This window comes from Rhagoletis pomonella, unplaced genomic scaffold, assembly GCF_013731165.1.
Source record: "Rhagoletis pomonella isolate Grant_MI unplaced genomic scaffold, Rhpom_1.0 Rhpom_scaffold_00004, whole genome shotgun sequence".
In the NCBI taxonomy this organism is placed as follows: Eukaryota; Metazoa; Arthropoda; class Insecta; order Diptera; family Tephritidae; genus Rhagoletis; species Rhagoletis pomonella.
In genome coordinates, this window is record NW_023458558.1 from 19,859,499 (window position 1) to 19,884,690 (window position 25,192).

General features: G+C 33.5%; 1 protein-coding gene across 1 annotated transcript; it reads left to right on the plus strand.

Annotated features, from left to right (window-relative positions):
* Positions 1-287: 287 nt before the first annotated feature.
* Positions 288-22,478, plus strand: LOC118737176. The gene is made up of 7 exons (XM_036467521.1): positions 288-702; positions 5,579-6,085; positions 17,267-17,420; positions 19,120-19,328; positions 19,635-19,768; positions 19,988-20,261; positions 22,151-22,478. The coding sequence occupies exons 2-7, from the start codon at positions 6,043-6,045 to the stop codon at positions 22,234-22,236; spliced, it is 900 nt and encodes a 299-aa protein (XP_036323414.1). The 5' UTR covers positions 288-702; positions 5,579-6,042; the 3' UTR covers positions 22,237-22,478.
* Positions 22,479-25,192: the final 2,714 nt, after the last annotated feature.

A 25,192-nucleotide genomic window follows, 5' to 3' on the forward strand; every position in this document is an offset into this window, starting at 1 on the left:
AGAGCGCACATATTAATGTGTGTAAATATGTAGACTCCTTGGCGCAGCATCCAAGAGTCATACGAGAACAACCCGAGCACACGAGTACACATGTATTGTAGTTACAGCTGAAAAATCTAAAATATGACAGAAGCCGTGCCAGCGAACAGATACGAATGGATGCAGGACACAAACCGAGACGTAACGAATGCCAACATTGTTGGCCAGTTACTAAATAGGATGCTCAATCAGGACAGCTGGAGCATCAACTCAGCACATTTGACACTTCAGTCAGTTCATAAACTTGAAACAGAGTAGTAAAAGAAGACGGAGACTGTGTGTGCACGCCAACAAAAGGGCGAAATAGAAGTGAAACAACAAAAAGCTGACAAAATATGACAATCGTGTTATGCGGGGAAAAAGAAAATGTGAAAAATCGAAAAAATTCAATGAAAAATGCAGCATTGATTTAAACTTCGGTTTTTATTTTGTGTATATGCTGCAGTGCAGTGACATATTTAATAAAGTAGGAGTAAACGTTTAATGGACAGCGAAACCAATGTGCTTTTACGCTGTCCACGCGGACATACGTGCTTATATATGTATCTACATATGTATATATGTGAGTGAGTGCGTGTGTGCTAAAACTGGTAACAGGCAATAAATCACCAAATGTCAAAGGTCAATTAGAAGCGAGAAATTTATCGATATTCTCTTTCATAGGTAATCAATTTCATTAGCTGTAGATACAAAATGAATAAATGAATTGCAAAAGTACAAGTTTTGTTACAATGTGTAAGCGCCTAAAAGCAGGCAATCTGCAGTGATTTACTCACGCAAATCAAAAAGTGTTTTGTGTTCTTCTATTTACGTTATAGACAAGCGCTACGTTGCTAAAAATAAACGCTCCTCATTTACATACCCTCACATATCTGGCTGTGCGCGCGTGGCTTGGAAAAAGTAAGAATTTAGCACGGTGTGCGAATAGATACGAGTAATTTCCATAAATGAAGAACCACTACATCTGTGTATGTACATACATACATATGTAGCTGTTCGGAAAGTGCAGAAGTGTGTTCCACTAATGTACGAGTTTAGTTTTTGCAATGGTTAAAGTGAATTATAACTTGTCTGCTATGCTGTAAGTTAAAGTCAGCTACACATACAGACATACATAGAATGCCAACAGCAACAGTAAGAAAAAAACGTGCAACATCAACAACAAAGCGAGTAAAACACTAAGCGCCAACTAAACTATTTGCTTGCACTTACACATAGCCAAATGCCTGCCACAACAGTTGAACAGTTGCGCTTAGCAGTTAATCCATTTGTGCTGGTATAGGTGGGAGGGGAAAAGGACCGTATAAGGTTACTTAAAGGGTTGGAAAGAAAGGATAATTAGTTTAAAAGCATTTTTTGAGTCTGTAAGCTAGAGACATAAAAATGAAAAGTGGATGCAAATGGATGTACATACTTATAAAAGTTGTAAGGCGAATGTGAAAGTGTGGCAAGTTGTTGCGGGACAAAAAACCCTCGACGGGTTAAATTTCATTGCTAATGTATTCAAGTGTATATAAATTTTAGATTAGATCAGACCGCTCCACATACGATGGGAAAAGAGTATGCAAATTTCCCCCTCGATTGAGAGCTTGCTTTGAGGGGGCTTTGTGTTATACAAATGTTGAGATTTCTCTCAAAATTTTTACATAATATATGTACACTTTGAGGTATTGGGAAATGTATTTTTAATAGCTCAACGTTAAAATAAGACTATGGAAATAAATTGGATTCGTTTAATACTTACGAAAAGGGACATTCAGATTCATACAGTAGGTGGTCAACGTGATTCGTGCGAAATTCTAAGCGTTATTCTAAGGCTGCCTGTTTTCTGCGTTGCTTTGTGGCTTGGTAAATAATGGTTCACTGCTTTTTCACTTTAACAGCTCAGATCTATATGCAAACAATGTGGCCTACCTCCATTCAGGCACTTCGCCCTTAGTTGTTTTCAAAATATCGCAAAGAACACTCAATAGGATTGGCATTTGATGTAATGAGGCTCCATTATCGCGTAGCTCAAACAAAACCAGCTTTGGGCTCTTTTCTAGAATGAAAGGTTATTAGTCGCTGCTCAAAGTGAGGTATTTTGGTTTAATACTAAATAGAAAGTAAACTTTGACGGAGGTCTCCTTTTGAGAAAAATACCTCCATAGACTTAATAGCGTGTTGGCAATATAAAAGGGTCTTTTGTAAGACATGGGGTCTGTCAAATATTTAAATTGTGTGTAAAATTGATTGTCAGCTAAGCTTCTATCTTGATGGAGCATACCCTAAATCACAAGCGCAAGAAATCTTCGTATAAAACCTCACAAAACGATCGCAGTATGCTATATGGGAGTTTGGAAGCTTGGAGCTTTCCCTACAATAGCTGAGGCTACTACAGATGTACTGCTCACCTACAGTCACCTAATAACTTCGTTGGCCAGAAGGCACTGCAGAAAATTTTAGGCATAAAAAAGATGCTGATATAATACACACAAGTGTCACAAGTTTCTTATCAGTGCCACATCGTTGCGTTTGCTGAAGGAATACTATAATTACAATGAATATGTAGCTTTTCGATGCTGAGTGCTGATTAGCTTCTAAACTGAATAAAGGTTTAACCCCAATACTCAGCTCTGCTCTATATATTACAGAACCATTACTGTTGGTTTCAAAACTGATGCAAGATCAGGATATGTGGTCTATATAAATAGTGATGGGAACAATATATATATTCACTTGTGTCTGAGGAAATATACCTCAGTATTCCCCTAGCCGAAGGTATGGGCATATTCGGGATGCAATCACAACCGCCGTGTTGCGCAAATCATTAAAGTATCACGTTTGGTGTGAATTTCCAGCAACGCTTTATTGGTTGGGCAGTTGCAACAGTGTTGCAAATTTTCAACAGTGCGGCAGTAATGCCGCTTTTATTACGTGCCTCAAATAGTCCCTAGTACAATACTCAAAGGCATCACAGCCTACATAAATAGTGATACACTGAAGCATTGGACAGCCAACTCGACTGCTTCCAAACTAGTGCGTCAATGTAAGTTTTGGCTAAATTGTGTTGGAAAACATAACAAAATTAGCCTGCTCTGGCAGACACAAGTTCAGCCTTTGTCCGCAGCCAGTTATAACACTCGCGCCGTCTGCCGTTGAAAGAACCTGTAGAAACTGTGTGAAAATTTTGCTTACAATTGATTGAGATGCAAAACTCATTTTGCCCTCAATTTCGGAAGGCCAAGCCAGTTACTTGTCAAGGCTTCGATTTAGGTTAGAAAGCTCCATGAAAAATAAGCCAAAAAATTATTACGATCGATCAATTTTTGATCGATAAAAATAAATTAAGACATTCCGGAGATTCATGAAAGATGTGTCAGAAATATGTGACATGAACGGCTTATCCGTTTGCTGCACTAATGTATTAACTTCACTCTTAAAGCTCTCTTCATTGAAAAGGATGAGGGGACGAAAAATTTATTTATTCAAACTGAATTCTTGTTGTTGTTATTTCAAGCTTCTGTAGGGCTTCGTCAATCTGAAGTACTATATTCTAGGCCCCTCCGTTTTAACTGTGAAAAGGATGATTACAGTGCGGGGAAAATTATAACAAAATATATAACTAGTGAATCCGCATGGCGTTAAAACGCCCAAAATTGAATTTCAAAAACTTAGAAAATATTTCAAATGTTAGTTAGAGCTATAAGAGATCCGAGTGCCATATTTTATCAAAACCGTGCAGCCGTTTCGAGTGAAAAGCAGTCTGGCCTAGTGCATGTTTTTATTTTCATCGAATTTCAAATTATCCTAAACTGATGAAAAAAGGTCTTAATTAAAAAAATAAAACGATATCACACATCTACAGGCTAAGGTCTCTAATTTGACCTCTTACTTGTTGAAATTCCTTTATAAAAGTATTCTCAAACTAAAATCTTATTAAATCTCTTTCGTCTGATATGGTGATACACCTGTATTTCAATAAACTGATGAACTAATTAAAATTTTGGTTGTGCGGACACTCCAATCCTCCTAAAAGATGTCAGAAATAAATCCCTTTCAAACCCATTTTGATTGATACCTATCTTTTACTAATTCATCCAACTTACTGAATAATTTTAATTTAACTTTATTAACACGTGGCAACTCTCTTCAAATATTTGAAACCTCAAAACTAAAGATTTCTTAACGTTCCTTCGTTTGATTACGGTATTTTTATATTTCATATTCTTTTTGAATTAGTTAATTGAGTTAGACCTTTCAAACAGATGGCAGCTCTCTTCAAAAATTTTTTAAAGCTTAATATTTGTTAACCCTCCTTCACCGGACACTGGGAAACATATTTTAATTAACTGATGAATTAAGTGAAATTTTAATTTTCAAACATATGGCAACCCCGCTAAATACAGTTCAGAAATGAAACTTTTTTAAAACCCCTTCGATTGATACCCATATTTTAGTAATTCATTTAGCTTATAAAATAATTTGAATTTAAGTTTTTAGACAGATGGCAACCCTATTCCAACAACTCAGAAATATTTTTAGCGTTCAAACTAAGGATTTCTTAATACTCCTTCGTTTGACAACCATATTTAGATATTTCGTAAAACTTGTGTAACTAACCTAAATTCGAAATTTCAAGCAGGTGGCAACCCTCTTTAAAATATTTGCAATCTACTTCTTTCTGAAACCCTTTTCGTTTGGCACCCATGTGCTGATACGTATTTCTCTAACCTTATATGATTTTTGAAATAGGTGGCAACTCTTCTATAGTTCAGCTAAGAAACAAAGCTCTTCAAAACCATTTCGATTGATACCCAGTTTGTAATAATTGATTTTTTTAATAATCTGAATATATTTTTTTAAAAGGTGGCAACTCTTTTCAAAAAAGTAAAACCTTATTGCACATCTACAGTTCAAGGCTTTTGGTTTGACGCCTCATTTTGGAAAATCGAACGAATGGTGCAGATTTGATGGTATTGATATTTTCGAAAAACTAAAACCAGTTTGCATATCTACAGATCAAACACTTAAATTTGACATCTCACCCAGAGTGTCGCTTTCACTTTTAAGAAAAACCGAAGTTTGCTTAGGGTCTGCTCACCCTGTGATCCTGGGCTTTGGTATCGGAAACTAGCAACTGTATGAAGTTTTCTATGCTGTGTGAGAAAGATCAATTCCATGCATAAAATCGAATTTCCCGACATCAAGCCGTAAGACCTACATAACTACAATCTCTCACAGACATTTTATTTTCTCCATTAAACTAACCACCTTGCAACTTTAGCATACAACTTGTTTCTATCCATGCCACATATTGAGTTTATCGCCGTCCTTCTAGCAGTAAGTGCAGATGCTATAAAAGGAGACCTGAACGTGACGTGACGTGTTGAGGTAGAATTTAGAAAAAAAATTCATTGAACAAACGACAAAAAAAGTTGTATTTATACACGTAAAAGTTTAGAATACCTCTATTTCTGATGACAACAACAGAAACATGATATACTTATTGCATTTGACTTATGTATGTATGTAAATAAAAAATGTTCATACATTAAAGCCATTTGCACCATTGTTGAGAAGAGCATCAAGTAATAAAGAAATAAAAATTGCGCTGAAAAAAGAAATAGATTTGAAAAGACTAAAGACCTACAAAAAAATTGGAAGAATTAAAGATGTAGCAAAAAAAAAAAATCGTAATTAAAAGTGTTTGGAAGGCATACGTAAAAAAGCAACAAGTACTAGTATAAGAACCAAGAAGAAATCCCCGAATAAAAAGGTTATATATTAAAGACAAAAACCGCAACAAAAACAAAATCAGCAAAATCCAATCGTCAGCGGGAAACCAACCAACCAGCCAAAGTTTGCCAGTAGCTACCGAAAAATGAAATTAAAATAATAACAAATCCTACTGTATGTATCTAAAATTTCGCCAGAAATTAAAATTTTCAAGCAGTTGAAAATTTAATATCGCATTCACTCCTGCAACCGACCCTGCTGCCTGCGCTTCATCTCAGCCACAACATGGAGATCGAGTTGCTGCTCTGCTTCATTGTGCTAATCGCGGGTAAGTCGCAGCTTTTTCTTTTTTTTTTGTGTACTTCGCGTTGCTTTGTGTTTTTTTTTGCTGCTGTCATTTTTAATTAAAAACGAATGTAATACAATAGCATTTGAATTTTTGGCGTTTATATTTTATTGCTGTTTTCAACTCCGCTTCCCCTTCAAACATCGAAAATATACTTACAAATACACATACGTACTTACTTTTTTTTTTGATTTTTCTTTGTTCAACTAATTTTGCTTGCTATTGAAATCCTTATAATTCGGATTATGGCCTTGGGATTACCATGAAAATTTTATGAATTTTAGGCGAGCTTGTGCCACCATACATACAAACATACATATGTACATACTTATACATTTATATGTATTTACATCACAGCAAGGCACTTTACATGTAAATGAAGAGAATTTTTTTTTTTTTTAATATGGGTCGTAAAAAATAAGTAAATAAAAAGGGAGTAAAATAAAAATAATCAGGAAATAAAGATTTCTCATTTCAAATATAATATTTGCGCTCAGATAACGGCACTCAAGATTAGGGTAGGAACTGTAGAAAAATATAATAAACATTTTAAGCCATAATAAGCCACGTATTTCGTAAGTATTCAATTTTGCGTTGTGGTCAATGTTGATTTATAACATTTCAGATGGGCAGAGGAATTTAGTTTTTTTTTTTTAATAGAGATCTTTTAACTGTAATTAAATTTATCTACTACTTAAAACAAAAAGTTTAATAATTTCTTATTGCTGCTTATTATCCATTTTCTACAGAGTAAGGATAGATTTTCTAATGTTATTACATACAGACAGCGCCTAAAATGTGCATATCTAAACTGATATTTATATTTTGACGATTTTATTTTTTTATACTTTCCGTAACAAATTTTTCTTATTTTTCATACAAATATAGCAAACAGCAAAATCCCCACGAAAAGTTTTTTTAATTTCATAAAAATTTCATCGAAATTTTAAATTTTTTAATTAGATTTTTTATAAAAATTGTGAGTATGCTGTTTTTTAGCCCAACCCTATAGAAAGAGCACAGTCCCAGCTTTAAGAAAAGTCACCCCTCCCCCTCTGACTCTCTACAGTCCCCTGGAGACCCATTTGGCGGTAAAGTTATTTATTTTGACACAGAAAATGTAAACTCGGTTTCTGCCATCCACAGTATTTTTGTCCGGAATTCCTTTCTGCATTGGTGGACTTCGGCCGTGCTTCAAAAAAATTACCGCCATAAGTCCATCACCAGTTACGCTGACCACAGTATTTTCCGCGTTGACAACCTTCGGTCTCTCTTCGACGAAATAAAACTCATCAGTCCATGGCTACACAATCTAGTATTTTTGCGTAAAACTCCCTTCGATATTAACAAAAAAGTCCATATTTCACACGTGCGGCTACAAGAAGCCAAAGTCTTTGTACAAATAACCGAATCGTACCCCTACTTCTAAATTTTTATACAGGGCAACACTGATTTTGATGCGGAAAATGTTAAAGCGGTTTTTGATATACATACTTTTTTCGCTGATTACGAATCCTTAAGTATAAAGTTTCCATCAGTTTTGGTTATTTAATAAACGACTATAAGTGACCTTGAGGTCGTAGAAATGAAATTTTCAGATATTTTAGTCGAGGGCGCAAGCCTTAATTTAAGCGATTTTTTTTTAAATAAAGTCGCCCGCCAAAAATCGGAGTAGAAGCTCGGCCAAACACTAATATATGTATGTGTAAGCGCCAATCTATTATAATTATTAGATGGAGAAGGACTTGGCTTCACTTAGTATTTCCTATTGGCGTCAATGGGTACAGAAGGGGAACGACTGGCGTGCCTTGTCCGACTCGATCTAAATCGCTTAGGCGATTAAAGCGCCAATTTTGTCTTTGTTAGATTGTCGAAAACACTGTACCAAACCGATACCAATCAGCTGCATGGTGCACATAAAATAATTATCCAAAAATAAAAATAAAATAAAATATCTATTAATCTAAATATGAAAATTTATGTCCACAAATATCTCTCTAATTCCAAAATTATGAAGATTTGTGTAACTTCAAATATCTAATTTGAAAAACACCAAAATAATGGGGAATATTTTCCAAGAAACATTAAATAAAGCTCAATTTTAAATAAATAAATCGATAAAAGCACAGAAACTTTAACATTTTAGTTTGAGCCACTTAAATCGATATTGAAAAAGTTGCAGAATTACAGCTGCTATAACTTGAATGCAACTCAATTTCTTTGCAGCTTCTTAGCAGCTTATGCAGCTGCTGCTGCTGCATCATCGTCTTTCACAACTTTGCTCCGATTTTTTGCTTAAGTAGAGTTTAAAGTTAAATTGCGTTTAAAACGATCGTAATTAGGAATGCTGCCAACGGCGTTGACGGCAGCAAATGCAGCAGTTGTGAAAAAGAAAACAACACAAAAAGAGTCATATCTGTATAGCAACTCGGCAAATGCAACCAGCTAGCGCAGACAATCACAACGAAGAACAAAAAAAAAAAATAAATCGCCAGCAGTATTAGTCGCAACAGCAGCGGCGGCAAAAGTAGTCGAAGTTGCAGCAATGGAAATGACTTTAAACACTACACTCCTTCACCATTAGATTTTCGCCGCCTCCATGCCTTCTGCCGCACTTCGCGCTGTGCATCATGATGGCCAATGTGCGCGGCAAACGGGAAAACTCAGCCATTCAAGCCAGTCTGACGGCGGTGCAGCCAAGTAACAACAAGCAACAACACACAGAACTATGCAAAATGGCATAATGACTTTGGCGAAAGTTTGCCAACACAGATAGATATACATATAAATACGCGAACAAACATACATACATAAATACTCTCTCTCAGGCATACACACGCTTACAATTTGCGCGACACATAGATACGAAAATAAAATGCTGTTTGTATTGCTTTTGTATTTTTGTTTTAAGAAATAACGAAATGTTTCTATTATCTACAGTATTGCACTGCTATGAAAAAAATTTTGGTCTGGAAATTAAAAAGCATTTGAAACGAAAAAAATATATGAAAAATCCTCAAAAAGAAGAGCAAATGAAAATTATGAGAAGAATGCATAAATTTTGTAATTTCAATTAGACGAAAAATGTCAACAGCATGCCGACATCACTTTTCGAAGTTTATATGCGTGTGTGTGCACGTAAAATAATACATTTGTGAATGTGTTAATGTGTGTGCGTGTGTGCATATTTAGCAATTTTCCTTTTCTTGGAAATGTCACCAAACTAGTTTTGCTTGTACACACCTACCTACTGCAGATGTGCAGAATTTATAGCAAAAGTTTTTGAACTACTGACATCATGTCTGTCATTTACATTAACTATTGCAAAGATACACAAATTCTTTTTAATTTTGATCTAAGTTAGAAATTTAAGTAAGTTTGGTCGAAAAATTAAATTTTTTTATTTTAGTTATTTAGACACGCAAAATTATTGAGGTTGAGGTCACACTAGTCTGGTTATCAGGTTACCTGGTTAAAACTTATTGTGTAAACTGAATAAAAATTATAATCACAACAACCTCATTGTTTGTTAACTTTAACTTCAGTTCTAATAAAAGTCCTGAGATACTTAAATTTTATCAAAGATTCTTTTACAGATAAAAGATTCTGCACAGGTAACCAAAATGTTTTAACCGGAGAACCTTTTTCGCATTCTGTGTTCTCTTGTAACCGGTAAATTTTGTTGCCAACTCATTAACTGGTAAAAAATATTGCCCTGTGAAATATGCAATAGCAGAATTTTCACAAATCTTCACAGCTGAATTGCTGAATATTTTAACTGCATTACCAACGTACCTAGAATCTCAGTGACAAGAAGATGGAACATTAGACTCCTCTTTCATTGTAGGTTTTTGTGATTTTCTAGTTTAAGAAATAAAAATGCGAGCTATGCCTAATATACCGCCAGCGTCAAAAATATGCATACCTTGACGTTTTGGAAATTTTTCATTTTTTTTTTAATAAAAAAATTTTAGTCCGCAGATTCCAAACATATACCTACTTAAATTTTCAATTGATATTTTCCCAAATATTTAGTAAAAAAAATCTTTGGGCTATTGGGCGTTTTCAAAGTTTTTTTCGACCGAACCCAATACACTGTAATTTTATCTTTCATTTGGTAGACAATTCTGAATCGTATTTGGCATTTCCAGTACGATATCCTCAGGTTTTTATTCATATGGCTGATCACGTAAGACTGTCTAATTGAAACCTGGTGCGAGTTCTTGTTGGAAAGAGAAAAAAATATTTATTACATCATCACTTAAAGACTTTCTAAAAGTCCAAAAAAATTAAAAAAGTGACAATAAATCTGAAATCTGAAAAACACTTGCTGAAAATATTAATAATGGTTTCAGTAGATCGGAAAATTACCAAAAATTTTTACACTGAAAAGTCTCAAAATATCGCAATTATTCAACTATCATTAAAAACTTCTAAAAAGTCCTGAAAATTCCAGTTAGCCAAAGTGCCTCACCTGATCATGATAATCGTGAAAAAAAATTGAAATCCCGTTCGAAATTAAAAAACATTAAAAAATTTTAAATTAAAAGCTCTTAGAATGAATACCTGTAATCTTTGCCGGAAGTAATCGAAATTTCGAAAAATCCGTTAAATGAATAAATATTTCGAGAGTGGTACACTAAATATTATCGTCGACGCTGGCCTGGTAATGGAAGATTTCTGTCAAATAAAAAAAAAAAACTAAAAAAACACTTTGCAATTATTTTTTTATTAATTCAATTTACTATTTACTTCACTAATTGAACGGAGATATTTTTTGAAGAGTTTTACTCTTTGAGGTTTAAGGTCACTTAATAACAGAAATATAATTTTTTCCAATATTTATTTTCCCTTATGAATCCCATGTGCATACATCCATACATACACATTTATATCTTTTTAAAAATATGTAATCAAATTCTGCATACACAGAATCATTTTATATTTACAAGCTGCAATTTATCTCACTTTCAAATTAATTTAGAATTCTAACATTTAAAGTAAAATGTATACAAACCACATTTATGCAGCATACATACATATATATATTTGTATCTGTGAAGACCATTTGACACACATTTACCTATCGAGTACTAGAAACTCAATTTTCCATCAATGCAATCAGAGAAAAATTCACAAAACGAAAATAAAATAGACTGACACAAACATATTTATGTATATAAATATGTAGGTATGTATGTATGTAGATAAACAACATACCGAAAATACCAAAGTAAAATTGAAACATAAACATAAATATGTACAGTGAGGAGGAAAAACTTCAAAATGTTGATTTTTTTTTTTATTTATCAAAAATGTTTTGCATATTAACACCTTTTTGTTAATTTTTGATAAGAATATTATCAGTGTTTTAGCTAAAACCACTTTAAATCCAAGTTTTTAACAAGAAAAAAATTATTAAAAAATTCTTAAAAGTTTCATATTTTCTTATATGAATTTCTGAAACCTTTTTGAGCATACAGTTTTGTAAACATTTTTTGTACAATAAAGTGCAAGCTTGAGGGCTCCAATTCGCGTTGAGTTTTAGTAATTTTTGTTTGCTGATAGTCTTTTGCGCCTTCAATAACGAAAATGTAAATATTTTATGCTCCTCACTGTACTTATGTCAACAATTCGGACATTGCAAATACTATCATCAAAACATGATAAAGCAATCAAAACAGTGACAAAATAATATCAAGAAATATCTATTTTAGCAGTGTATGTATGTACCGGAGAGTAAAGAATGCGAATTTTTTGTAGTTTCATGCTAAAAATTTCACAATTTCTTGCATTGAGTTTATTTGGATAACAATTCTGAAAATTGTCTGACTACATAGCTAGTGATAAAAGGTGCTTTTTAAAGTGTGTGTGTGTGTGTGTGTGTGTGCGTGTTTAATGCATGAGTTAGTCTGGTGACCGTATAAATATTAGCTACTGCAATCAATATACTAGTTCGACACACACAGTGGTGGCCACATATTTAGGGAAATTACTTCTTTATATGTTTTAACTTTTTTTTTATTTTATTAAGGGAAAGTCACAAATGCACACGTATGTATGTACAGTGGTGGCCCCATAATTAGGCACACTACTAATTTATAAACTTAAACCATATAATTTTATTTTTTATTTTAAGATTATTAAAAAAATATATATTATATTTGTTATCACGACGAAAATTTCCGACTTTTATTTATATAAATACGCCAACTTTCGAAAAAAATTCTCATCAGTGGCTTAAGATTCGCATTGATTTTAGAGAGATTTTTTGCTGACGGTGTGACGCATTTTATACCCACACAAAGTATTAGCATGTTCGATTTTTTTTTTTTAATTATGGGAGAAAATGAAATTTTGATAATTTTTTTATTATAATTCTGTTACAAGGTTCAAAACTTTGATGCCCGGGGCACATATTGTTCAGCAAATTTGTCATTTTAAATTTGAACAGTCTAATAACTTTTAGAATTAATTGGTGAAACCGGCCATGAGTTACTTGGTTTTCATTATGGTATCAACTAAATTTTTGCGAAAAAATTAATTAAAAATAAACAACGAAAAAACATACCGTAAAGCCTTGTAAAGATGCAGTGTCCCCAATTATGTGCTCATCACTTTATGTATGCATATACAATCGTGCAAGAATCGTTGGATCATGTGCTACATTTGTGCCATATTGGAGTACTCACAAAAAATACTCCTCTGTAATGCAGTTATTTTTGGAGTACTTCTTGAACTTTTGGGGGGTATTCTTTACATAGGTTCATGGATTACCTTCACACAAATGCATAGCCTCGTTCAGTTTCAGGGGCTCGTACGCATAACATAAACACCTGTAACGCTATTATTATATGTAATTTAATTGCTTGATTGCATATGTAAGTATGTTTTTTTATGATTATATGCATATTTGCTTGCACAACTTTATATGCAAATGCACCACCTTGTATGTATACATATGTATGTATGTCCATTGCTTATCACCTGCCATGCTCTTGTGTCACTTTCATTTCTTCTCCCGAACTCTTTGGCCAGACTTATCTATGCAAATACTTAAAAATGCGGTGACCCGAAACACACCGAATTCTATATAGTCGTGTCTAAAATAACAAAAATTTATTACTAACCCAAATGGCTTAAAAAAGCCTTGCTGTTGTATTGGTGGTGGTGTTGGTGCTCTTGTTGCTTACTTAAAGCATTCCATCACTTGCTGACATACGTGTCACACTGACGTACCGGGGCTAAATAAGTTGTGTGCGCGCCTGTTTGTGTGCAAATCTATGGATGGGGACATTTTCGTGCCGATACAATTTCTACACTTTCATCTCTATTGCCATTTTTTGGTATTTGAAAAATTCCCAAGAATTTATGTATTTCTTTTCACCTTACCAGCTTTTTTTTCGTTTGTTGGTATCCGTCTCCTTGCTGTTGCAAGCTCACGTTTTACCTTCATGTAGTGCCATTACTAACACATACACTTAAGTACATGTTTTCTTTTTTTTTTGCATATTGCTACTTGCTTTCAAGCAATATTGAATCTTTTTTCTTTTATTAATTTTTTATTTGCATTTCATATTAGACTTTTTTCTACGTACTACTTGTAATTTCTGTGTATTTGGTGCTTCAAGTACGTTTCCAGGGTTACACCAGCTTACAACGTGCAAATTGCAGATTACTTGTACGTACATATGTACACGTTACTGTGAAATGAAATTGCTCAGAATTGAATATTCAAAAGGAGGTGGGTGTTTACCAGGAAGAATATGCGGCGAATATTTTAAAAGAAATACAAAGTTGAATAATTTAGATATTCCTTGGATGCGAAGCTGTGTGTGACTAAAGTGGGCAGGATTTTCTGAAACAGAAGCAGATTAAACTGAAACTTTTTGTATTCATAGATTTAATAATTGAAATCGAAACAATTAGAAAACCTAAAAGTGGAAGAGATTCAAATTTAATTAATTACACTGATGGGAAAATCTCAAAATTTTAAATATCACATAGAACGCAGAGACACGTAAATTTCGTTTTGACGTACTGCTTTTCTCTATCAAATAATTTTTAGTTAAGCTGTTAATGAAGAAAATCGATGAAATAATAAAGTTGTGAATGGCGAAATGAAAGTGGGTAATGATTTTTTTGTATGAAATATGAGCAGTAGAATGTTATTCATACGCCATCTACGAGTATGGTCATTGCGCTTTTTATTTCACCATTCCATTATGGTCTCAATGCCGGTGTTTCTGGTCAAAATTATTACTTTTGCATGTGTTAAAATCACTCTTAATCAACCTGCCTTAATATGAGTAAACGATTTCTCTCAGTTTAAGGAAAACACAATTTCGCCCATGAAAGAAATAAGTATGTCATTTTGCTCGCGGCGCTCAAACAGTGGCAATGGCCGACAGGGAAAAGCTCTGGAGTGCTAGTCGAGAGATACAAGGTTCGAGTCCCAGAGCAGGAAATTTTTTTAAATATATTTTTTTTTTAATGTATTTAAAAAATCACATTTATTTAATTTATTTTTTTATGTTATTTGAGTATATAGGTTTTTCCATATATGAAATTAATTTTACAAATTTGTAATTTATATTTAAATTGAAATAATTGACTTACCTTACTCTAACCACCTCCAACCGGATTCGAACCTGCGATGATAGAACATAAAGCAGTAGTATTCACGCGACGCCACAGCCGACATTTGCCAGGAAAGCAATTTACTTTGTATTTAAGGAAAATTATTACTTATATTTATTAAATTTACTTCTTCAAATTAATGACGCCCCATTTTTAAATTTAGGAAAAATATCTGAAATTGAGTTAGTTTTTCGTAATATTTAGGCAAAAACAGTAACTCGAAAATGAGGATACTGTTTTCTTGATTTAAGGTAATGCTGTTTTCTTAGTGTAGCAAACAATCAGGAGTACTGAAATGTTACCAACATGTGTAAATTTAAAGGAAGCGCTAAGAGCTCTCAAAAATTCTCGATCCTTAAAAGTGTCGATACCGAAGAGCTCGATCCTCCTATCTGTAGGGAACTATTTAACATTTGCAGTTGAAAGCTCAACATAGAGAGAAAACTTTTATCTTTCAGTAGGAAAATTAATTTAAATTAGTATAATTTGGCAAAACTTTTCAAAAATTTGCACTCTCCAAATGGGTCTTATAATTAATTGGATATTTTTTCTTTCATACGAATAGTAAAAAGGCTGCATTCAAACTTTTTTAATAAAGCTGCAAATAAAAAAGTGACCCTTTGAGTCCCCTCGGTCGTCAAAAACGCCTTATCTCAAATGTAAATATGCTGAGATGGCGAGTTTTTGAATCGGCCGCTGAGATAGGGCGTTTTTAGAACCGCATTCTGAGAGGGGGTATTCTTCAATCAAATTCTGAAGTAGTGCATTCACAACTTCACTTATCAATAGATTTGCTTTGTCAGTAGCTTGATGTTTTTGTGAAGGAGTAGGCTTTATTAAACAAAAAAATAGAATATTCACAAGAATTGATAACCTCCTCCTTTTTTTGAAGTCGGTTAATAAGAAATTTTTAAGCAAAAAACAAAACCGATTTCAAATCTCATATATAAATTCAGGAAATCGTTAATTTATTCATAATTCTATGATCGTATCTAAATCATCGGTTAACGTGGTCCAAAATTATGCGGTAACATACATAAACCAATTATAAAATATCTATTATTTTTTTAATTTTTTTTATTTATTTTTTATCTTTTAATTCTGCCGAGGGGCGACCGCTGTTAAGGAAAAGTCTTTTTTCTATATTTTTTTGCGATGTTGCTTTGACAAGGGCTTGAAGCCAGGTCCTGCGGAGTGGAAGCGCGCAATGCTTACCATTACATCACATTACACTTGTATACCCGATATATTAATATGGCTTCCTAACAAAAAAAAGTTTAAGAAAACCTTATTTTAAAAATTTGTGGGGAAGTTTGTCACCTCGTTAAAACGTAGAATAGAGATAATAGGGTAAATGAAATATTTTTAGATGGGTGTTAAATAGGGTGGTTGACTCGGTTTTTCCAAACCGGTTGCCACAAGTTTTTTTTTTTTTGATATGCATAGATGGTTTTCTTCGGATTTGGAGTAAACCGTATTTTTATCGAACAAACCGGGTTTTTTCATGTCATGCAATTCCGGACTTCTCAATGGGTAGCCAATTAATAGTTCCAAAATTATATCCTAGATTATTTAGGGATGAACAGAGTATATCATGTTTGATTCCAATAAATGAATTTTTGACGCTTAAACATTTTCTACGTTTCCGACGGAGCTTTTCTTCCAATTCGTGTTCTGCTTCTGGATGTTGCGATCCAAGTGAAGACACCTACATGGTAACTCCACCTGCTAAGAGCATTTTGAATGGCAGAAGCACACTCGCAGGTTTGGCAAATGTCCTCCGTGGCGCAACCGCTAGGCACATCTAAGCACGCACCACGTACACAGTTGACTGACGAGTCAGAGCCACTGCCTTTGGTGCCTATAACAATCGAAAATAATTGACAAAGCTATTAATTAATATATTTTGATGGGTGTGGAAATTTCAATAAATATGTGTTGGTATCATGTGAAGAAATAATTAACCAAAATCAGAAAAAAAATTCATGCAATTCAAATTTGTGTATTTTTGTATCAAAACTAGCATGGTACAATATACATATATAATTTCATATTTATTTTCCCACTTATTTGAAAAATAAGACCAAACATGAATTTTTCACTGATGTTTGTTTGTTTTACTCCTTATCTAAAAATAACGTACTTTGCTTTTCTCTTTTCTAAATAAAAGCAATTTTTACTGTTAATAGTTTTATTTTCACTGTACGAAAACTAATCGGGAACCGGCTTTTAAGTTGTAAGTATTTGTTTTGGAACTAAGATAATAAATTCCACTATTAAAACACCATCAAATAACATTTATTTTTCCTAACACAAAATCGACCCAGCCTAATGTACTTAATATATAGGTTATGTTTTTACTTGCACATTTTGTTGTATATTTTATTTGCATTTGATTTAAAATTTAAATTATGTATGAAGTACATACGCGTATTTGAAGCACATATGTACGTACGTACGTGTGTTCTGGTTTTATTTCATTTCACAGCGTTTTTTTTCTCGTTTTCATTGTCTATCTTTCAGATTTCCATCGAATATCCTGTCTTTTTGTGACTGACATCAGCGTACCGGAAATTGTAGATTTTCGCGATAATGTCACGCTATCCTGTAGTTATGATATGAGCGGACATACGCTGAATTCTGTGAAATGGTACAAGGATAAAATGGAATTTTTCAGGTAAGTTACAGTTGCACACGCAAACGAATTGCATGCGGATTTTAAATACGTCTATGAAGTGATTGAAATCAGCATAAAAAGCGCACTCAGTTCTGCTGAAATTGTGTTAAACTTCGGCGCAATTTTTGTTTTTTTTTTTGCTATTCGCAAACTCGAGCGTTGGCCATGTTGTATACTTAACCTGAAATTTAACCTGAAATTTCGCAATGCATTTATTACGAAATCAGAGGAAACTATTTATGTGCTTGTGAAAGTCGAATGTAAACAAAACATCGGCTATACAGCATTCGCAGATGTGTCTCTACATATTTACTCAACGCACGTATGTATGTAAGTAGCGTCAATAATTTGCAGCTTTTTGTGCAACAATTTGTATGCGCCAAAATTGCAAACCTTTTGCAGGCCCCAGTCAGTCGGAAATCATTTCTACAACACAGAGTTAACGTGAAATGTTAAATTGAATGAAAGAATTAATTGCGGCATGCAGACTACGAAATGCCTGTGGCAAACCGACAACAACAACAAGTATGCAAACAAAACAAGCTCATAGCAAAGCAGTGGCAGGGGGTGTGGGAAAAAGAGCACAGCATGAATGGAATGCCTATCTATCTATCTATCTTTATAGGTAGTGGTTAGAGGATGATATGTGCGCATTATTTTTGTTTCCACCGCTTCTACTTCACACACAAAATTTCCAATTATAATTTGTTGCAGATTTTGGCATGTGCGCTGCCCAGCAGCTAGCTGCTGCCGATTTTGCGCTATACGCTTAACTGCACAAACATAAGCTTACCATATTTCGTTGTACACATACGGGCATAAATTTTGAATTGTCATTCGGAGACCGCGTTTGACATGGAAATCTCAATCTGGTTGATATTTTTCAGCTATTTCGCTTTTACTTGCAACAACTGCATTCGAGTCAATGCATTTTTGTATTCATTTGAAACTTAAGAATACACAAACCCCGTACATAAGAGCGCTCACCTCGAGAGTTGGTACAGTTGGTGAATGTTCCTCGCAGAATGCCGTTTATGGCGTATCAGGTGGTTGTTCGATTTAGATATTACCTTCAGGCGTGTCTGAGAAGAGGCGCCGTTTCCAGAAAATTTATATTCAGGTGCTCTCTATGGTAGTATTCATTACAGAAAATAATGATTGTTCGCTGATGAGGACCATTGCTTTAGATACTCCACGCTCTACTTTTTCCAAGCCAAAATTTATCTGGCAGAAGGTCAGCTTAACACTGGAACATTCGAATGGCCACTAAAACCAAATGATGCCGGCAGTTATGGATTCGGCAGCAAAAATGGCTGATTACGCTTTCCGCACTTATGCATGTTTGCATCTTGGGGCCAAAATAAATTAACGGATATATCGGTAAACTATTTTAGTGGCAATAATGAAGCCTTATGCAGCAGAACTCTGGAACTGGCTATCGAACAAAAAATGACACTGAGGATGGCACAGCGCCGAAACCGGTTTGTCTCCAAACCAACTTTGACAAGGGATGACGGAAAATCGTAATTTATACGTAATTTTTATAAATAATGAAAATGTTAAAATTTTTTTCTGAACTGTTATTAAAAATGCGCTCACAAATGCTATCACTGGTCATTAAAAATATCATCTTATAATAATAATACTACCAAGTATATACATAGGTATACTTAACAACTTCACGTTTCACTTTACGCAGGTATTCGCCAATGATGCATCCAGTGTATATGAAATTTCCCGTCACTGGCATCCAAGTGCAGGATGGAAAATATTTCTGTAATGAATCTACCTGCCGCGTTGAGCTGAGTCTTCTAGGCGCCAAATCGACTGGAGCGTACAAATGCGAGGTTTCTGGTGATGCGCCACACTTCCAATTGGCGGCGAAGGCTGACAATATGACTGTGGCAGGTAAGCAAACACCTACACACACACACAAAAAGCTAACATTACATACATAAATACTCGCACAAAACAATAAGAAAAAAAACACTAAAAAAATTTACCATCCATCTAACGACAGAAAATATGAAAGTAGCAAAATCAGGGCGAAAAATCATGCAAGGAATTCGATGAAGCCATCGAGCTGTAGATTTTTCAGTCGCTAAGAAGTCTTAGATGCACTTTTACGAAATCCACTTCTGCACGCACTGCTACTCAACGCAAAATTGCTACATAAAAATTTATGTTTTTTTTCTCGTTTGCACGCATTTACAGCGCTACCTCAGAGTGACCCATTGATCGATAGTTTCAATTCAATGTATCGCATGGAGGAATTGCTCAGCGCAACCTGCACCTCGGACTATTCGAGTTTGCCGACGCGGCTGACATGGTACATAAATGGCGAGCAGGTGAGTGCGAGGGTGCAGATGGAGGGTATTCAACAAGTAGACAAAAGCACGCAAGCGATTTAGTTGTTAAATGGGGTGCAACATGGAGAACGCGTAGTTTAATGCTCTTTTTATATAGAAATTATTGTTATTACATTTCATATCTTCTTAGCAAAGTTTTTTCTGTTTTCTTTAGCGCTTATTAAAGTTTGTATCTTATATTTATTTGCCCCTAAACAGGCTTCTCTGGGCGAACTACAGCCCAGCATTGATACCAGCATACCGGCGCACGATTATATTCTGCGTCGTCAAAAGCTGCAGGTGCGCTTTTATTTGAGTGGTCCACGCTTCTATCATGCAGGAAAAATTCTGGAATTGAAGTGTGTGGCGGAAATTGAAAATTTCCCGGAACTGAAGCGTGAAACCTCGCTGAATGCAGCACTCATACACTATGACAATTTGAACAATCAGATGCTGATACATGCGGGCAGCGGAGCGAATGGTGCTGCGAGCGGTAAGTAGCTTACCAAGCGGATGTATGAAGTTTATGAAAGTGATTTTAAGGAAATGCAATTGAATACTTTTGTGACAGACAGTTGGCTGTTTGTAACATGCATGTATATGAAAATTGAAAGTTCATACGTATGGTATAAAAAAATAAATTGAAAATATTTGTGTGATTGCCTTCTTTCCTGAAAAGTAGCTTTTATACCTAAATCTTGGGGGTTCACCTTGGTATGTAGTAGTTAATTATACAACGACCTCTTTTACACTGCTGTAGAAAATTTAAATCCAAAACCGTACCAAAAACAATCTAACCCTTACTACGTGTGGGAGGGTTGCCACATGCTTAAAAACTGTAATTCAGTTTTAATTAAAAGAATTTAGTAAATGAATAAGGTATCACTATATGGGTGCCAGATAAAGGAGGTTTAATAAGGTAGTAGTTTGAAAATATTTTGAAGAGGGTTGCCACCTATTTTAGAAATCAAACTAAATATCTTATACCCAAGTTATATGAAATATTAAAAAATATATGTCAAATGAAAGAGACTTAAGAAATATTTAGTTTAACAATTTAGAATATTTTTGATGTGTTTGTGGATTATCCCAGTTTAAAAGGTTAAACTAAAATTATCTAATAAATTAAATTAATTACTAAACGATGCTTATCAGTGGAAATGGGTTTAAAATCCCTTATTTCAAAACTGTATTTTAAGAGGGTTGCCACCTGTTTGAAAAGTCGAGTTTAGCTTAATTATGAATATGTTATATGAAATTTTAAAATATGGATATCAAACGAACGAGTGAGAATTTAAAATTTTTAAAGGCGTCAGCAGAGGGCGGCAACCTGTTGAAAAAATGCAATTCAAATTATTTAATATGTTAAATGGGTTTTCAAAAGATGGGTATCAATCGAAATGGGTTTGAAAATGGTTTATTTCTGAATTGTATTTAGGAGAGTTTCCATGTGCTTTAAAAAATAAAAATCAACTTAATTCAATATTAATTGAAATATGTATAACAATGCCAGGCGAAAAATTTTAGTTTGAAAATACTTTTAAAGGGTTTGCCATCTGTTCGAAAAGTCGAATTCGTCTTACTTATACACAACGTACATAAATGAAATATCGAAATATTAGTGTCAAGTGAAAAGGTTTTCAGACAACTTTATGCTGATAAGATTTTCTATTAGGGTTGCCATCAATTTTTTTTTTTTTTTTGAAGGTCCAAATGAGAAGTCACATTAAAGAACTGGTATCCTACATAGACGTGCAAAAAGATTTTATTTTTGGAAGTTAGAACTTTTTAACGGCACAGGGATGAAATGAAATTTCATGAAATAAAAACCGACGCCATGCGAGATGTCTATCACTCAGAAATGGTTTAGATGAATCATTAGGAATATTTTTGGAGGTTTTTGAATAGGGTTTCACCTGTTTAAAAAATGTAATTCAATTTTGGCATTTTAACGACATACGGGTTCACTAATTTTTTTAATATTCTTTGTACAAATTAGAAAACATGGATATATATATGTATATGGTTTTTATCATAGAATGAACTACATACATATATAAATAAAAGTAAGAACAATTTTTCTATGAAACAGACAAATAGATGGTAAAAACTCATTAATATGTGGACGTCGTATAGTTATTACCAACACTGTAGTATTCATGCTCGTCGCAATGTGGCAACATAGATTTGCATACTGCATATAGCGCTTCAATAGTTAAAAAACGAGTGATAAATCCAGTCAAATTTAGCCTTTTTCACTCATTTATTCCAAGTCAATAGTTTGACTAAACTATGACTTTATTAAAAGTTCTTATATTCCTTACTTGAAATTCCATTTTAATAGCAATCCTTTTTTCCTATTACATTCTTTCAATGATGCAGCCCTTACTCATCACAACACCCGCAAAGATATTTCCATTCGTTTTGTGATATGTTTACTACTCATCAGCGTGCTGCCAATCTTATGATCTGCCTGCGATGCGGTGGCTAACTACCAAATAGAGCAAAGCAACATGAAGCAGCAAGGGCAGATGGCAAAGCCGGTTAGAGCTGTGGCAGTTTGGCAAATGGGCAAAGCGTCGCAGACGAGAGCCACAAAAGCAACTACTATATCACATTAGTTAGTTAGAGGTAACCAATTATGATGTAAATAAAAGAAAACGAATATTATTACTTAAATATATAACGAAAAAAAAACAACAAAAACCAAATTAAAGATATTAAGCTTAAAATTTAAATTAATAATATAGCAGAAGTAAGAAAGAAAAATAAAATAAAAGTATATACATATATACATAAAAAATCACCAGAACAGAGCTTTGCTCGCGTATATATGTATGTATGTTTGTACATTCGTAAAATAATTTAAATTAAATATGTAAGTACCCGTACATGGCAAAGTAGTAAAAAGCGATGTTCTGTGTAATTATTATTTGTATGAAAGAAGAAACTTCACCATTCGCTAATAATTGCAGCACAATTACCAGTTTTGTGTCATAAAACCAATTGAGTTGGCAGGGAAATCAAATGAAATTTTCGCTGGCTGGTAACTTCAAAATGAAAATTAAATTTCAGGACGATTAGTTACTCATACGCATGGGCGTACTTAAAGTACACAAACGCGGGGTTAGTCTTATACATATATTTAGCATTATTCTTTATTTAAATAAAGTTTTAAGGTATTATGCCTTTATTTAAAAAAGAAATAAATAAAAAATTAGGCAATGCTATATATTCAGGTAAGACGTCACTAAGTTATGAAACGTTATCACTAATAACTAACCAAAAATTTAATCATCTCAACATAACTCTTCACTTAATTTGAATTGCGTAAATTTACAAATAAATATGCACACCACATACTAGGGAGATTTGTTTTGCGACTATTGTTTGTTGTTTTCACTTCTACCTAGAAATTTTGTGGAAAATATCTTGCGAAAAAAACTCGCTAAAAATTTGAATACATGTTGATCAACGAGAAATATCGATATTAGCGCTTTGATGGTCTGTAACTTTTTTGTAGAAAATATAAATTTGTCATTTACATTTTTTCTGTACCTATTGTTATTTAGGGGCTTTGGTGACCCGTACTAGCTCGTTGGTGGGAGTTTAGAGTTTTGAAAAAAAAAATTAATCAAAGTTTACGTGTATTTTATATGGGAAATCTTTGCACGCCTCGGGCGAGCATTTAGTGTTAATATTAAGGGTTCAAGTTTTTAGGGTGTTTCCACAAAATTTCGAGGTAGGAGTGAAAAAAAAACAATAGACGCAAAAAACACCCTAAACGTACACACAAATAATGTAAATATACATATATATATTTTTGTAAAGGCAATAAATGTTTTTTATGAGAAAAAATTCTACATATATTCCCGGCTCACAAAGAAAAGCGATCTTAAACTATATATATATGTACATTTTTAATTTTCTATCTTATTGCTGTTATTTTTCAGTAACTCTTTTATTGTTTTGAGTTAACCGTCACCCAATGTTAGGAAGAAATTTCACCCGCTTTGAATTTAATGATACTGTAACTTCTTTATCGACTGCTGAGTGAAAGATCGACGCATCTCCGCAGCCAGTTCGAAAACGCCTTATCTCGAAAAAAAATTTCTGGAACGTCCTATTTCAGAATTTTATTGAGGAACACCCTATCTCACTTCAATATGTATTGAAAATGTGTTGATTGTGCTTTTGAATTGGCAGCTGAGATAGGCTGTTTTTTAATCGATAGGGTGTTCTTCAACCAAATTCTGAAATACCACGTTACATCCCGTAGGGGATTTTCGATGCCGACACTTAGTTTGGTGGCATATTCTTCCAAAATGTAAGGACAAATTATTTACTTCTTAAATTTATTATTTTTATATGTAGGAACTTAAATTGCATTTTATAGTTACATTTATCGATATTGTAGTTATCTACATTTTGTTCTATATTTGTCTTATCGATATCGATATAACCATATTAGAATGCTTATCGACTTGTCTATATACAAACGATTACTTTTAACTTTGGTTAATTTTGACATTAAATAATTTAAGATATGGCAACAGCAAATTCGTACCACAAATTGGCTGGCATTTTCTTAGCGCAGGAGGTATTCGGCTCTGTTTTCCTCGAAAGTTTACTTAAGGGAAAACAACAATCCGTTGACTACCCCTCGAGCTGATGCATATCGGTGAAAAATGAGTTGAATTAATTAATTCATTAATTTTTCTCTGAACTTTTTTCCATCGGCCAAAGACACCAATTTTATTTTAGTTATGGAATTAAAAAAAAAAAGTTTATTTTTTCAAATAAGTATAATAAATTGAGTAAAATACATTCTTAGTATTATTATTTTATATTTTAAACTTCGCGTATTTTATTGTTACTTGAAGTTAAAGATTCTAAAATTTTCGACATATTTAAGGAAGCAAAATTAAAAACAAAACAAAAAAATTGTCAACTCGTTTCATGACTACCCAAAGTTAGGCTTCAAAACAAAATTATATTTACGTACATACTTTATTCTGCACAAAATGATATTTGCAAAATATTTCTTAACAAACTAACAGTTAAAATTGTATTCACTCACAAAAACACACATTTAAAATATAAATGTAAAAAAATAAATTAAATAATCATTTTGCACCAGTAATTTATAGGTTCCAAAACAAAGTTGAAGAAAATAAAAAAAAATTCGAGCACAAAAACTGCGTTCGGTGAAGCATTTTGAAACTTAAAATGTGCGTGTGCTGGAATAAAAAAATTCAATTTGTGTTGGCTCTCCTTCAGTACATATCGCTCATTTATTTCAATATTGTCATAATCCAAAAATTAAAAATATTGAGTTAAGTACGCAGAAATGACCGCTACTTATTCTTCTATGTCGTGAAAAAAAATCCATACATGTATCGATTACCGGTAGCCCACTATTCT

What these genes read in the sequence shown, in the direction of transcription:
- LOC118737176 (XM_036467521.1), top strand. Translation starts at nt 6,043, where the DNA reads ATGGAGATCGAGTTGCTGCTCTGCTTCATTGTGCTAATCGCGG. An exon ending in TGACAATATGACTGTGGCAG is followed by an intron (nt 19,329 to 19,634) that starts GTAAGCAAACAC and finishes ACGCATTTACAG; the next exon opens with CGCTACCTCAGAGTGACCCA. An exon ending in GGTACATAAATGGCGAGCAG is followed by an intron (nt 19,769 to 19,987) that starts GTGAGTGCGAGG and finishes GCCCCTAAACAG; the next exon opens with GCTTCTCTGGGCGAACTACA.